This window comes from Phyllobates terribilis, unplaced genomic scaffold (genome assembly GCF_046119375.1).
Source record: "Phyllobates terribilis strain yellow unplaced genomic scaffold, ASM4611937v1 Scaffold_2__4_contigs__length_985480577, whole genome shotgun sequence".
In the NCBI taxonomy this organism is placed as follows: domain Eukaryota; kingdom Metazoa; phylum Chordata; class Amphibia; order Anura; family Dendrobatidae; genus Phyllobates; species Phyllobates terribilis.
In genome coordinates this window covers 330,208,449-330,223,315 of record NW_027362762.1, presented here as the reverse complement: position 1 = coordinate 330,223,315, position 14,867 = coordinate 330,208,449, and the positions used below count along the sequence as shown (strand labels likewise).

Here is a 14,867-nt window from a genome sequence, read left to right as displayed (position 1 = left end):
GACAGTGATCGTAAGCACAAGGACAAATTTACATCCGAATGGCTGAAAAGGAAAAGAATCAAGGTGTTACAACGGATCAGTCACAGTCCAGACCTCATGCTAATTGAAATACTGTGATGAGACTAACAGCTGTGCATAAATGAATGACCACAAACTTTAATAAACTGAAAGAGTAACCATAGTTTTATAGTACGGATTAAAATGAGAATTATGATACATCATAGAAAATATCAGAGAAATCAGCTTTACTCCTCCTGAACTGATCTTTTCTCAATTGACAGGCAAAATATCTCTTCTCTCTCCAGTGAATACAGTTTTACCCATCACTGAGATAGGGGATGGCAGCTTGTGCTCATTAAGCTTTAAGGAGAGGCGAAGGGAGGGTGTGGGAGAAGGGATCTAAAGGCAGACAGACATCCTGCTGCAACCTCACCAGAAATGACAGTTACACTTTAAGCGATGTAAAGAGTGGGCCCAAATTCCTCTAGAATGATGGGAAAAATGACGTAATCATTTTCTCTATGACTATCAAATTATATATGCTAAATGTGGTTCTTCCCGGAGTTCACGCTATTGATTCATGATGTGTATTTGTTTTTTTCACACACTGCTTTTACTTTTTGGCTTATTTTCTTTTTGTTCTATAAGGTGTAATTTGCCATGTGCTGTTCATCTAAGGACCAGACATTTTTGTCATGTCCTCATATGTAGAACCATAGAATTAAAGTAGGGTGTACTTAGTTTTTACATTCAGTCATGTGAAACACTCACTAAAATGTTAGAGTTTATATATAAACATAAGCAACATAAAAAATGCTTTATAAAATACCTCTTAATATTTATCTGGCACTGATCATCAATTCCTGATTCTATTATAGCCCAGAGCTGTGTTCACAGTGCTGTAGTCAGAACGGATCTGAGCAGTCAATAATTAGATTTGTATAGAATAGGTAGAGTCTTTACACTGTGTAATAAACTGCTGTAGGAAATATGAACACTGCAATACTGGCATTCAACTAAACTGCTGAGATGTGTGTGTCTATAACCCAGCAGTCTTTTCCAAAGACGGTCGGCAGAATAGCGACTGCAGCTCTAGGCTAGAACACAAGACATAAAGCGACTCAAGTTTTTATATAGATTACATATAAATCAACCTTATGTGCAAACCTGAAGATATTGTGTTTATATTCACTAAATCAAGGGCATCTGTGCAGTCACATAGGGGCCAAAGATTAACAGGGGCCCACTTCCAACTCCAAAGCAGGTGTAATTGTGCATTATGATGAATTATTGGACTCTGCAGCATCAAAGGCTTGGTCTTTCAAATTCAAGAGGCGCAAACCCAAAGACATTACCAGTTAATGGAAACTCATAAGGCCCCCATACAGATTATATGATCAGCCAATCCCACCAAAAGTTGGCAGGTTTGGCTAACTTATGTAATGTGTTTGTTTTTTTTTAAGACCCATTGGAAGTCTGGAAGTCTCCATAACAGCACACCTTAGACTGCGTTCTCCTGATAGGATAGGAAATAAATACAGGTTAAAAGCCTCAACCTTTTACCCATCTTGAGGTCAGAACTAGCCTTTTATCCACACTAGATCAAAAACCCATCTCCAGATGTGACAGGAAGAGAAGTCGACTTGCATGGAATTGTGATCACATAACGGCAAAGATGTAGAATGAAAAATTATACAAACTGAGCTTTAGAAAGTGGCAAATTTGTCGTTGGATCAAGTTTATTAGCTCTCATTCCTTCTAGTTCCCGAGTCCATCAGGATGCCTAAGAAAAGGTTTCTGGTGCTGCGGGAGAAGTCTGATTATTTTTCACAATTGACAATAGGTTTTAGTTTTAGGTCTGCGGTGTGGCAGACTGGCGGTGAGGCTGTGTGGTGGTGCAGCAGAGCGGCTTTCTGGTGGCCGTGACCATCTTCCTGAATCTGTGTTCTACAGGAAAATGGCCGCCTGAGCCGGCGCATCCGCCATCTGGGAGCTCGGGCGGTCATTTTTTGTGTAGATCACAGATTCAGGAAGATTGTCGCGGCCACCGGACAGAAGGCATGCCGCTCTCAGCCCGACGCCAGCCCCAGCCAGGCCACAGGTCCCAGCGAGACCGCAGTCCCCAGCCACAGCATTCCTCCACTTCCGCCGGCTTCCTGAAGGACTCTGCCTCCTGTGACCCTCGCTCCACCACCCCCCAGGTAAGATACCTATTCAGACTATAAGACAGACCCCCATCTTATACAAAATATTTTTTTTCCTATTTGCCACCCCAAAATTTGGGGTGCGTCTTATAGTCCGAAAAATACGATAACCATTAAACTTTCCTATTAGAGTTGGACATTCATCAGGCACCTTTATTACTGATCACGGAAATACTTACAGCGTGAAATTTGTGTTGTTTATTTTGCATAAAAAAAATGTATTTAATTACGAAGCATTTAAAGCGTCCGTTTTAATAAATTGTAATATACAGCTTCATGTCAGTTTACGAGTCTTAAAATATTGCACTTTGATATGAAACCAGACCTACATGAAACACACAACATGGAGTAAATGTTACTTTTCAAGCATCTTCTGCATGGCAATATTCACAGGTATACAATCTGTTCTGCTCCTTTATGCTATGATGAAATTGCTTTTTTTCAAGCAATTGTGCTTGAGGTCAGATTTTGGAACACATGTATAAATATATTAGAAGGGCAGCACTTCAATGAAGAAACGGAAAACATGGAATTGTGCACTGCATTGATTCACTAGCCTAGGTCATATTTTGTGACTATGAGATTGTTTCACTACATACAATATTACAGTTATTAGACATGCTTAATCAAACAGACATTAAACTAAATATACAAAATCATAAAAAACTAAAATAATCTTATTCTTTATGTAAACTGTCCATGTCATCATGCAGTTCAGATGCTATATACTATATAATACAAGAACTGTAAAAATCTTATTTAACACTTCCAGTCACCATAACATTGTCACTTGCTCTTTAAATGACAGGCACTTTCATAAAGAGGCTTCTCCTCGCTTGTACTGAAAGCTGCTAGTTAAACAGGATGGGCTAAAGCAGTCACATTTACTTTACAATTATATAGTTGGGATTAAGCAATTTACATTTCTACTGGAAAGGAGGGGAACAGGCAAGGATAGATCCACAGCCAAATTATATTGCAGATTTGTGTGCCATATCTAAGTATCTCAGTTTCCATACTGGATGAGGAATTAAATTAGTCTTGTAGGTTCTCCAACAGTACCACAGGAATGGCCATATTTCTAGTGTGTGAACTGCACCCAACCCCAACTCTTCACCATCACACTGGGCCTGAGATGCTTCTGGTACCACATCTGGTCGTACATCTTTCCTTCCATTGTGTTATTTGCGCTTGATGTCATGCGTTCTCTTCTAGAGGGAACACTAGTCGGGTTCCCCTATTTGTGATTTCGTAGTCTCCTCCAAGTTCTCGTTCCAATGCTTCCTCTGAACTACTTTTTGTTCTTCTGCCATCAAGGCTTGTGGTTGCTGTGTGGGAGCCAGAGGAGCCGTTGGCTGTTATGGTGGTGTCCCCATAAGTTAATGTTAGGTCACCATCATTAAGTATGAAATCTGCATCATCTTCCCTCAGCTGCTCTGGGTTCTGTATAGAACAAGTAAAGAAAAGATTTATAGGTCTTAATCCAGACTGCTAAAGGCCCAACTAGAAAAGCCAAATCAGTGATAGTTTACTTGCTTGTTAAGACAGGCCAACCAGAATTCTATGTGCACAGAACAATTGTTAACAAGATTGTTCTGTGCAGGGCTGTGGAGTCGGACTCGGTATAAAATGGACCGACTCCAACTCTTAAAATATATAATAAATTGGGTACAGTAGTTCAATGTAGTTTGGGGGGAATATTTTTTCATAAGAATTTGGGAAAGTTATGAAATGTCCTATAAATGTCTGTCCTATTCCTGATCTAAGGGTCTAGACTTTTAGCGGAGATAAATCTGTGCTACAGTAAATTTATCACTTAAACATGAGCCATGTAGGAGGGAGTCTGAGTCGGAGTCATGGAAATTGAGGAGTCGGAGTCTTGGCTTACCGACTCCACAGCCCTGGTTCTGTGCACACAGAATATCATCCTTATTGGCAGCAGTTTTTGTTTGTACAGGTTGATAGGCTGCAAAGAATGATCATTTTAATGCCTTTATGAACAATCCAACCACCTGAAGAACAAGCATTTTACTCATTTGCCCAGAGATTACTGGTATTTGCTGGAATTTCCTATCTTTTAGAAAATAATTTTTTTTAAACTGTAAATTTTTACTAAATTTTGTATAAAGTAAACAAACACCAATTCTAAAATACAAAAATAAAATATAAAAACAGTAGTAGATTAAGCATATAAGAATAAAAAAACACTTCTGAGCACAGAGAGTCCTCAAAATCGAAGAGGGGAAGAGAAATATTTTAACTGTGTAGTTTTAAAGAATGTATTGTTAGAAAATTAACAGCTTGACATAAATAAAAGTTACCGTAAGTTAAATGTATATAAAAGAATGAAGGGGATTTTTAATATTTCATGGTTCTATCTACATCTTTTTTTTTTGTAGAGATCCCTTTTCAATGGTCATTTCATTACAAACACAGACAGGATTACAATGAACCGCATCACCTCTATTATAAATCTGGAAGCAGATAATACAGGATCCACCACTGACAAGAGAAATGGTTACATTCTTGTTCCCTCTTCCTCTCTGCACAGTGACCTCTGGAGCAGAAACAGATCATGCCCATAACAACCTCTCTTAGAAGTCAATAAATGTTGTTCCCATGTAGCTGCTGTAAAGCAGTCTTTGAACTGCTGTTAACAAGTCAAAGCAGCTTAACCAGGATGGCTGTCCAATAATCATGTATGGAAAGTAGAATTAAAAAAAAAAATAAAATCTCAAATCAGAAAATAAAAACAGATAAAGAAAACATTTTCGCATCCACTATTGATTAGTAAGGCACTGTTCAGTTTTTCCTGTTCCTTAAGAGGAATAGAAAAATGAACCTCCTTCAAAAAACACATCCACTGCTATGATGGATACAAATGACATCAGATGGACCCCATTCACTGTGGTTCCGATGCACGTGTTGACCTCGCCTAATTCATGCCCTTTTTATAAGCAGTGGCTCAATTAGGCTACTTGATTGTAACTCAAAGATGACAATGTTTCATCTGCACACCCTCACTCAAAGCCAGTGCTACCAGCTCCACCATGCCAGTAACAGGACAGCTCAACACTAGATGACACAGCACTCCAAGTCTCGCGCCTGTACAGCTGAATCAATGACCTGAGCAGGCATGCCTTGCTCTGCCCTCATGGCTGAAGCATAGCCAGCAGTGCATTTCCTGGAGCTGATAACTGGGACATGAAGTAAGCGTGACTGCACACTACATGATGTTGCAGTGACCTCAGGAGAGCAACTGAAGGTGTATTTTTGCTGGTCATTGCACTGCAAGCTGTGCTGCTGCCATGGGAGAAGACAGAAGAGCCGATGACCAAGTAGTGAAGCCAGCGCCTGCGCACTACAGGACTTTCCTCTGCCCTCAAGGGGCAGAGCAAGGTGCGCCGGAGTAGCTCATTGATTGACTATGTAGGCGCAAGGCAGAGTGCTATAAGGATGACTGTGGAGACGTCATTCACGTTCATCAAGAAAGAAAAGGCAGTGGTTGCGGCAGGACAGAGAAAACGCCGGCACAATCCAGAGACACCCATCAGTCCAGCCGATGCAATTTACTTACAGCTCGGTACAATAACAAAAGACTAAAACTCAGTGATACAAAGGAGTTATAGGAACACAATTTATATGCTTTCTAAAGGTGGTGGGTTGGGTTTATGTAAAAACCAGTGACAGGTTCCCTTTAGCAATGTTTGGTGCACATTTTACCTACAGAAAAAAATAATCACAATAGCCAACATCACTCATTTCAACATTTTCATTCAACAGATGGAAAAGTTATAGACAACAGTCTTCACCAAAGATTACAATGATTTTTAGCCAGTAAATGGATGATAAATATGGCAAATTCATAAATTAATTCAATACAGTGGAAAATAATCAAAAATATTAAAAGCATAATGCAATATATATTGGCTAATAAGTAGGAAAGGTAAGTTCACAAATCAATTTGCATAAAATCACGGCAATCATACACTAGTTGACTGCAATGTGTTTGCTTGCCCTTACCAGCAGAGTACTTACATTGTAGACTTGTGGACTTGTAAAGCATTTGGCCACAAAACCACACCAGCTGGGCAATGTTGAAGTTAATGGAGGACCACTGTGAGTCAGCATTGGTTTGAGATAGCTGATTTTTCTGAATTAAGGATTTTTACTCTTCTAGGGGATTACAAACAATGAAAAACTGAAACACCAGAGGAGACTCAAGACTCCGGGTAACATACTTCGGTTGGTGATTTTAAGAACACTAATTTAAAGCAGAAATTCAGTATTCTATCCAGAAATTAAAGGAAAACCCAAGAAATCCTTACAAGTTTGTATATGTTAAAAACTTGAAAATACATCCATAAATCAATTGCCACAACAATAAAAAAAAGTAGATCGCACCCATCAGAGTTGTGAAAATAGCAAAAAAAAAAGTTACCGTCTGCTTAATACATTGTGGCTATGTTTGGACCTAATAAAGGGCTTTGTCAAGCATATTGTTTGCTTGACAAAGACCTTTGCTAGATTGAAACATCAGTGATGTATTAGGCGGAACAAATACAGTTTTGTTCCTTTCACAACCTGGATGGAAGAAGTCTTTTTTTTTTTTATTCTTTAGATTAAAAACCCCATGTTATCAGATAATGATGGAGCCATCAAACTGATCAGAACAAATTATAATGCTTACATAGGTGTAAAGTCAACAAAACTCGTAGTGCTCCTCAAATACAGTAACCAATCAAAGAATTCACTGCACACTCTGGTCCGTTGCAAATATGAAAACATAGGGAGAGATTCAGTGAGTGACCTAGCGCACACCAGTCTTCATGAAGTACTTGTTGGAGTACACTGACCTAATTCATTAAACGGCATGCAAGTTGCGCAAAAATATTGCAACTTATTAAGGTGTTTATGAATTGCCTCCCTATGTCTTTTATTGTGAAGCACACAAGTTAAAGTAATACCAGTCTTTAGTAGCCATTCCAGCAATCATTCACTTCAGCAACAGTGATTTGTGACCCTTCTGGATCTTCTATCGTGAATGGGTTTTAGACAGGAGCGAACATGAAGGTTTGCTGGAAGGTTAGAGCTGAGTAGCATGGCGGAAGGTAAGATGAGGATCTTGTGGCTTCTCTGATCTAGCGCACCTGCAAGTCTGCTCTAATCTCAAACCCAGCGACATCTAAGGGTATGTTCCCACGATCCGTAGCCACCTGCGTCCCCGACGCTGCTGAGCAGCTGTGCGGCTTCCGCCCTCCTTATGCAGACGAGCGGCGCAATTTTTTATTTTTTTTTCACATGCGAACTTTCCTCATTGATGTTAATCTATAGGGAAAGTCCACTAGCGGACCTGCAAGAGAAATTGACATGCTGCGGTCTGAAAGACGCGCCGCCTGTCAGTTTCCACGGATGATCCGCAGGTGCACAGAGACACATAGTGGACATGTGATTTCTAGAAATCCCATCCACTATGCTGTAACATCTGGAAGCTGCGAGTTTAACACACAGTGTCACATCCGCAGAGCTCCTGACCATGGACACATACCATAAGAGTATGTTCACACGACCCTTTTTTCAGGGAGGTTTGAGCGAGTTTGCGCTGAAACTTGTCTGAAAAAGTGCTAACAAAACTCTTGAAAGAATTGACATAATAAGATAATTAAAAGAAGTGACATGAACATTCTTCAGATGTCTTCCACTCTGAAGAGGCTCTATAGTTTCCAATACAAGCTCAAAAGATGCCGTTGTGATTCAGCGTTGAATGGAGTTTAAAAAAAAAAAAAAAAAAAAAGAGCTCAAAATAACCCCAAAACACTTCTAGTTTATAAATCTCCATAGAAAAGAGAGGTTCCCAAAGAGGTCACCAGAAAAAGACTTCATGTAGACATACCCAAAGAGAGAGACCGAGGGTGGTCAAAACGTCACAAATCAATGTCTGCGAAGAGAATAATTGTTTAATTACCAACTAATGACTGTTGTACAAGGACGTATGTGCTTCACAAAAAAAATAAATAAATACTTTTTACCTTTGCAACGGACCACAGTGTGCAGTGAATTCTTCAATTTGTTACATAGATGTAAAAACAGGAGCGATGATGTTACATTCAACACAGAAAAAATTACTGTGAAAGTACTGTAGGAAGCATTTCTGCTTATTTCTTAAAGGAGTTCATACACCTTGATTGTAGGCCGGGTTGCCAAAATCATCAGGTTCAACCAACTATTCGAAATGCGCATGAAGACCTTCGTTAATGCAGGTTGTAAGCAAAAAAAAAAAAAGCGGTTTGGGGAAATCTGATCAGTTTTTCCTCTGTAGGACCCTACACCTACACCAGCAGATACAGCAGGTATATCGAGCGCAGAAGCTGTTACACTCTGACTCTTGGTTTTTGTTTTCTGGAAGAGAACAAATTCTCTGCCAACTGGATTAGCGCCCAGTAGCTTCAAGTTACCACCACAGTCTCTAGCGCTAATGTCTATGATTAGCTTACAAGCTTTTTACTTTTTTTCAGGTAACTTCCTAAACCCATGGTTAAACCACCCGTATCTGATTTACTACATGAGACCATGATATATAATCTAAGTAATTTTGCGCTCCATAAAGCTGTGCTCTTTCTTTTGTACCAGAGCATGGAGACTCAGTAAACACAATAAAAAAGTTGTGTTTTGGACATTGGAAAAATGGCGGGGGAAGGCGTGAAATTGATAAATTGATACATGATAATGTTACAGTAAGAGGATACTTGTGATCAAAGCTGTACCAAAGCCTAAATATCCAGGCACTTTCCTGCTTTGTGCGACTTATGCCATTAGAAATTCCACTGTCCTACAAGAAAGGTAAAAAACAATAATGATTGAAGCATTTCCAAGCATTGTTCACGGCACTGTTAGCTTGTTAAGGCTTGTACGGTAATAACTAAGCCACAAATACTAGATAGAAGACCATGACGACAGAAACTCAAGTTTATGTACATGTTATATAGCACAAATAATTTAAACATATATGTAATAAATACCCCCAAACTACAACTAAAAAACATGTTGGAACACATATGAAAAAAAGAGCATCTGAATGAGGCCTTATACAAAACACAATACACAGTGTTCAAAATGTAGTTAGTTTCCCATGTAAGAGATATGACGGTATAAAGTGACACTTTAAAGGGAACCTGTCACCAGGTTTTTGCCACCCAATATAAGAGCAACATAAGGTAAAGACAGAGATCCTAATTCAATCAATGCATCACTTATTGGGCGGCTTGCTATAGTTTGATAAAATTCCTGTTGATTATCACTAAAGGACATGTAAACCTACTGCCATGTGGTCCTCCATATTCATGAGCTCTGTATATAACTCTGCAATGCACCACTGATTGGCAGCTTTCTGCCTATGCAGAGTGTACACAGAAAGCTGCCCATCAGTGGTGTGGGTGAGGTTATACGGAGCTCAGCATTCAGAGAAATGGTAGATCCGCAAGAGAGAAAACCGTGATTTTATCAAGCAGCCCAGTAAGTGACACATCGCTGGACTCAAGGTCTCTGACTACATCATGTTGCTCTCAGCTAGGGTAGCAAAAACATGCTGAAAGATTCCCTTTGAGTACTTACTGCTTGTAACACTTGAAAACTATCATTAGTTGGAGGAGGGTCTTGATCTGGATCCACGCCAACCCTAAAAAAAGAAATTTGGAGCATGAAACATGGGATATAATATAACAAAAGTAAAGTACCATTGGTGAATTTTTAAGAATTTGTATAAATCGCCATCTCTGATAAACAGCACAGGAGGCCTTATGCACATGGCTATATAACAGGGATTGTTTTTAGCTCCATGGCAAGGTATATTACAGCGCTGTATCCGGAGGATTAAACCGAGCCTTATAAACAGTGCTGCTGTGTATGAGCCACATAAAAGCGTCCATATCCTGGTGCAGAGGCGTCCATTAGTTCCTTAGTGCGTGCACTAGAGAAAGCATTAGTGAAACAGATGACGCAGTCTCTTCCTTTCACTTTGCATTAATGCACAGATAAGACAAGACAAAGAGAAGTGAACATCTTTGAGAAACAAAAATGCTGAAGCAGCAGACTTAAAGCAAACACCCGAGGAGTGGGGGGGGGGTTTCCTGACTAAACTTGAAGCTTCCTGTGCTAAAGATTATAAAAAGAACTGCACTTCGTTCTTCACTGAAGCAGTATAACTCATGTGCAAATTTTTTGCTGTATTTGTACATTTTCACCACTGGCCATTATGTCACCTCACAGGGACAAGTAGACGAGGTGCAAATTGGGGAAATGAAAGGGCGCACGGCTGTAAATTCACAGAAACCACAACCTATCAACACCAGAAAGTCACACTGATGATCAGTGTATTCATGGGTGAGAAGCACAAGATCGCAGAAGTGTCCAACTGCGGAAAGGGATTGTGCGGGTGAAGTACATATAGGTAGAGTTGTGTCAGTCAATGGGATACAAGTGTGATCTCAGGCAGGCAGCAGGTCCTGCCAGTAACTTCCAGATAGGATCCCACAAGACGAAGGTAATTTGTCATCTGTTTTATCAGACCATGACTGGAATTTGCTCATTCTTCTCAGATAGCAGCTGTGGAATGACACAGTCCATTTGAAAGCGTTTTACATTCACTTGTAATCAATGGCTAAGACACCAGGAGAACAAGAGAGCCTTGATCTCACTACAGAGCCTCTATTGTTGGCCTATCGGAGAGAAGTTTATGTGATCTGAAGGGCATGTCACTGGAGCCCGGCCAGCGTGGAAATAGCCAAGCTTTCTGCAAAGTGAATTTATTCAGAGCCTATAACCGCAGTCTGACACTTTGTACTTGTATCAGAAGTGAACACTGCTGGTGACCTGATTCTAAGTTTGATTTAGGTCACTTACATTAGAGACACCATCAACCAGCAGGAAACATGGAGCCGAAGTACATGAACTAAATGGGTCCATTAAAGAACAAACAAGTCGTCTTGAAAAATCATGAGACTGCGTCAGGATAATGGCTGCTTGGTTTGGCCGTGGCTTTAGATGAAAAGTGACAAGCAAAAGTAAAATACTAGTAACACACTGCTCCCATATCGTCATGTTATGTGCCGTATATTAATGCCATCCAGCATGATTATATATGGACTATAAGAATGTCAGGATAAGACAGGATAAGGCTGTGTGCCCACGTAGCGTTTTACAAGCGTTTTTGATGCGGAATTTCCGCAGCGGAAACGCTTGTAAAATGCTTGGTAACCCGCACCCCATGATCCCCAATGGGTTTCCGCAACTTCTATGCACATGCTGCGGATTTTTCCGCAGCGTTTATGCCGCGTTCAAAAATCCGCAGCATGTCATTTAATTTTGCGTTTCCGCAAGCGGAATTGCCTTTGTCCAATGCATAAAAAACGCAAGGCAATTCCGCATGTGGAAAACGCGTGATAAACGCGCGAAAAAAGCGCGATAAACGCGTGCGGAATTCCGCATGCGTTTTTCCGGGAGAGGACTTGCATTTATGCAGCAGAAATTTTCTGCTTCATAAATGCAACGTGGGCACATAGCCTAAGACAATGACCAGACATTGCTTTTGTTCCCACTGTGTTGGAAGGATTTTTTCTACATATATTTTAATATGTTCAGATAAAAGTGAGTTTTTAGGATCTTTTTTGCTTCTCATAAAAATGTATTGCACCCATTTCTTATTAAATATATATTTTTGGTAGTAAACGCCGCAGGCCTATGACCATGACGCCTTCTCAATCAGAGTAATGCATTTATATATAAAATGTTCTGTAACATTATAATTTATGTTCTGACAACAGATCCGTCAAAGATATAAAAATATAAAAGATATAAAAGAACTTGTGGTACAAACAGCATAGAGACATGAAACACAAACAATACAAGTAGTATATTATAAAGCGCCATATGACAAGGACGGTGACAAACGCACAGGAATGCTAAAGCAAATTGTGTGCTCAATATGACTACACAGACAAGGAAAAGGTGAAAAGTTCTCAAGCACAGTAAGTACCCCCAAGAAGCCGAGTGTGAATTACACATGGCGGGAACCAATCACCTGAAATACTGCCAACGACTAACGTTCGCTTCGTCCAACGATGGGGGTTGATCACCAACTCTGGCACAGCACAAGAATGAAATGACAATGAGCTGGTGGAATGGGCAACCTGGAATATTGAGCTACTTCACAACATGAACTGATGGGTTACAAGAGAAAATCCAACAAATCTGTTCAAATGGTAGCCACAATATGTCAGCGCAAAACTTACCTTTGCTATGGGTCATACACATGGTCAGTAAACTATATAACTAGTGTTATAGCCCCAATATGAACAAGCCCCTCTAGGGGCCGGATTACCAAAAATTCAGGATTAAGGGATGGGAATAATAAATTGAAGCCACAATACAATGGGAATTTGTGGCTTTCTGAACTTATATATCCAATTGGTAAAATCTTAACCCCTTTGCTGCCAAGGGCTTCTCAACTTTGTGCGCCTGTTAGCCACAACAATTTTTGCATTTCTAACATGTACAAATAAAGCCTAAATTACTAATAAATTGATATTAAAGAGGTTGTCAACTACAATGTGTAGCCAGCAGATATTTAAACCTTGGAAATAAGACTCTTTCTTCAAATGCCTCACGTTTCCAAATGTGCCTGTGAGCGGCGCTATCGATGTCTGCTCATCCCCATGACGTGACCCCCCAGCTGCAGCTGCCTCTGATGTCTGGTGAGGTCACGTCAACTTCTATAACTGGAAGCTGACCCAGGATCACTGAGGCGGGACCCAGTCTCCCTGAGTGACTGGGCTGTGGGTGGAGTATCACCGCACCTCATAGCCCAGCATAGCGTGGGTTTGCGGCGCTCTGTTAATGAAAGCAGTGCAGGAGAGAGTGCGCGCGATGCTCGGCTGTGACGTGTGGTGATATTCCACCCTCATCCCAGTCACTCAGGGAGACTGGGTCCCGCGTCGGTGATGCCGGGTCAGCTTCCAATTCTGGAACTTGACGTGACATCACCAGACATCAGAGGCCAATTGCAGCCGGGGGCACATGATGGGGATGAGCGGACAGCAGTAGCGCCGCTCACAGGCACATTTGTAAACGCAAGATATTTGAAGAAAGCCTTATTTCCAAGGTTTAAATCAGTCTGCCCATTACACATTGTAGTGGACAACCTCTTTAACTCCCAATATCTATATATTTTCTGTAAGACATCTGACACATTGTCAAATTGCCACTTAGCACTTCATACACGCAGGCACCTTTGTGAAACTTTTGAACCAACGTGAATTTTTTTGGAAAAAAAATAAAAATTACTATTAATGGCTGAAAAGTGTACCTCTAAACAGAAAATTAGACACATCACACCTCCTTAAAATAAAAGTTTATAGAGTCCATACATGCAGTACCACATAGCTGCATGTCTATATTTTATATATTCACCATAACTGGAGACATTTTTTTCAAGTTTTCAAGAAATTTGCTGAAACCTATATTTTAGGGGTCAATTCAGTTCTCAAATGCCTTTGAGGCACCAATATATCAGAAGCCCCAAAATAAAATCACCCATGTTAAAAAAGTGCATTCCTTGTAGTATTCAAAATAGTATTTAGGATGTTTGTTAACCCTTCATGTGCTCAAAGCACAAAGATAAAAAATAAACATTTTATTTTTCCTCTAGTTATAGCTTCAAATTTTTCTTTTTCACAAAGACTAAATTAGAGGTAAATCATCACACAGTGTGTTACCCAATTTCTGCAGAGTACGGCAATACACTATATGTGGTTATACCTCTGTTTATTTTCATATATATATATATATATATATATATATATATATATATATATATATATATATATATATATATATATATATATATATATATATATATATTGTACGAGACTATTGCAGTAGCTTTATTTTTTTTCAATCGACAGCTGTGTAAGAGTTTGTTTTTTGTGCGATGAACTGTAGATTTTATTGCTACCTTTTTGGTGGTTAATATGCTTTTTGAAGTCTTTTCATTCAATTGTGAAATTATCATAAAACTGCAATACTGTATTTTTTGTTTTGTTTTACGAACTACATATAAATTTATTACTTTCTCACAATAAAATCCCACTTTAAAATTAAGGATTTTTGTGTCTCCAAATTCTGAGAGCCATATCTTTATTTTTTCAGCGACAGGGGTGTATGAGGCCTTGTTTTTTACAGTAGTTTTGGTTGATTTTATTTTTAGGGTTGTGACTTTTTTTAAACTGATGTAGCCAGTTTGGGTGAGCCAAATGACAAGTTAGTTTTATAGTTCAGGTCATTACAGACGCACAAATGTAAAAAGTATTATTTTCCAGTAATAAAGGACAAAAAAAAAAGAGAAAAACAGGAAATAGCCCTCATTTCAGTTTGCTAATATGATGCACATCTAGTGTTACGCATGGGCAGGAGGAGATCATTGAGCATCTTTCTCCTGTCCTTACTGCAGCCTGTCAATTCCATCGTAAATTGAGAGTTGGGAGTCAAGACTGCAGCTCTCACTTTTATATCAATTACATATATTATATGGTGATATAAATACACTTCATTATCTGACAGAATAACCGGCATAGCCCATATAAGCAACTATTTATTGCTTAATATCAGCCC

At 39.5% G+C, this 14,867-nt stretch overlaps 1 protein-coding gene across 2 annotated transcripts in view; it reads right to left on the bottom strand.

The window, feature by feature from the left end:
• Positions 1–2,598: 2,598 nt before the first annotated feature.
• Positions 2,599–14,867, bottom strand: part of SLC9A7 (solute carrier family 9 member A7) — a 118,178-nt gene continuing 105,909 nt past the window's right edge. Inside the window, exons 13-17 of one of the 2 annotated variants that reach the window (XM_073664465.1) lie at positions 12,280–12,339; positions 9,816–9,879; positions 8,951–9,033; positions 6,243–6,348; positions 2,599–3,647 (exon numbers count right to left, since the gene is read on the bottom strand). In XM_073664465.1, the coding sequence (XP_073520566.1) occupies positions 3,402–3,647; positions 6,243–6,348; positions 8,951–9,033; positions 9,816–9,879; positions 12,280–12,339 (559 nt within the window). In that variant the 3' untranslated portion in view covers positions 2,599–3,401. The remainder of the gene's footprint in view (positions 3,648–6,242; positions 6,349–8,950; positions 9,034–9,815; positions 9,880–12,279; positions 12,340–14,867) is intronic. The other variant, XM_073664472.1, reaches the window with a different exon arrangement.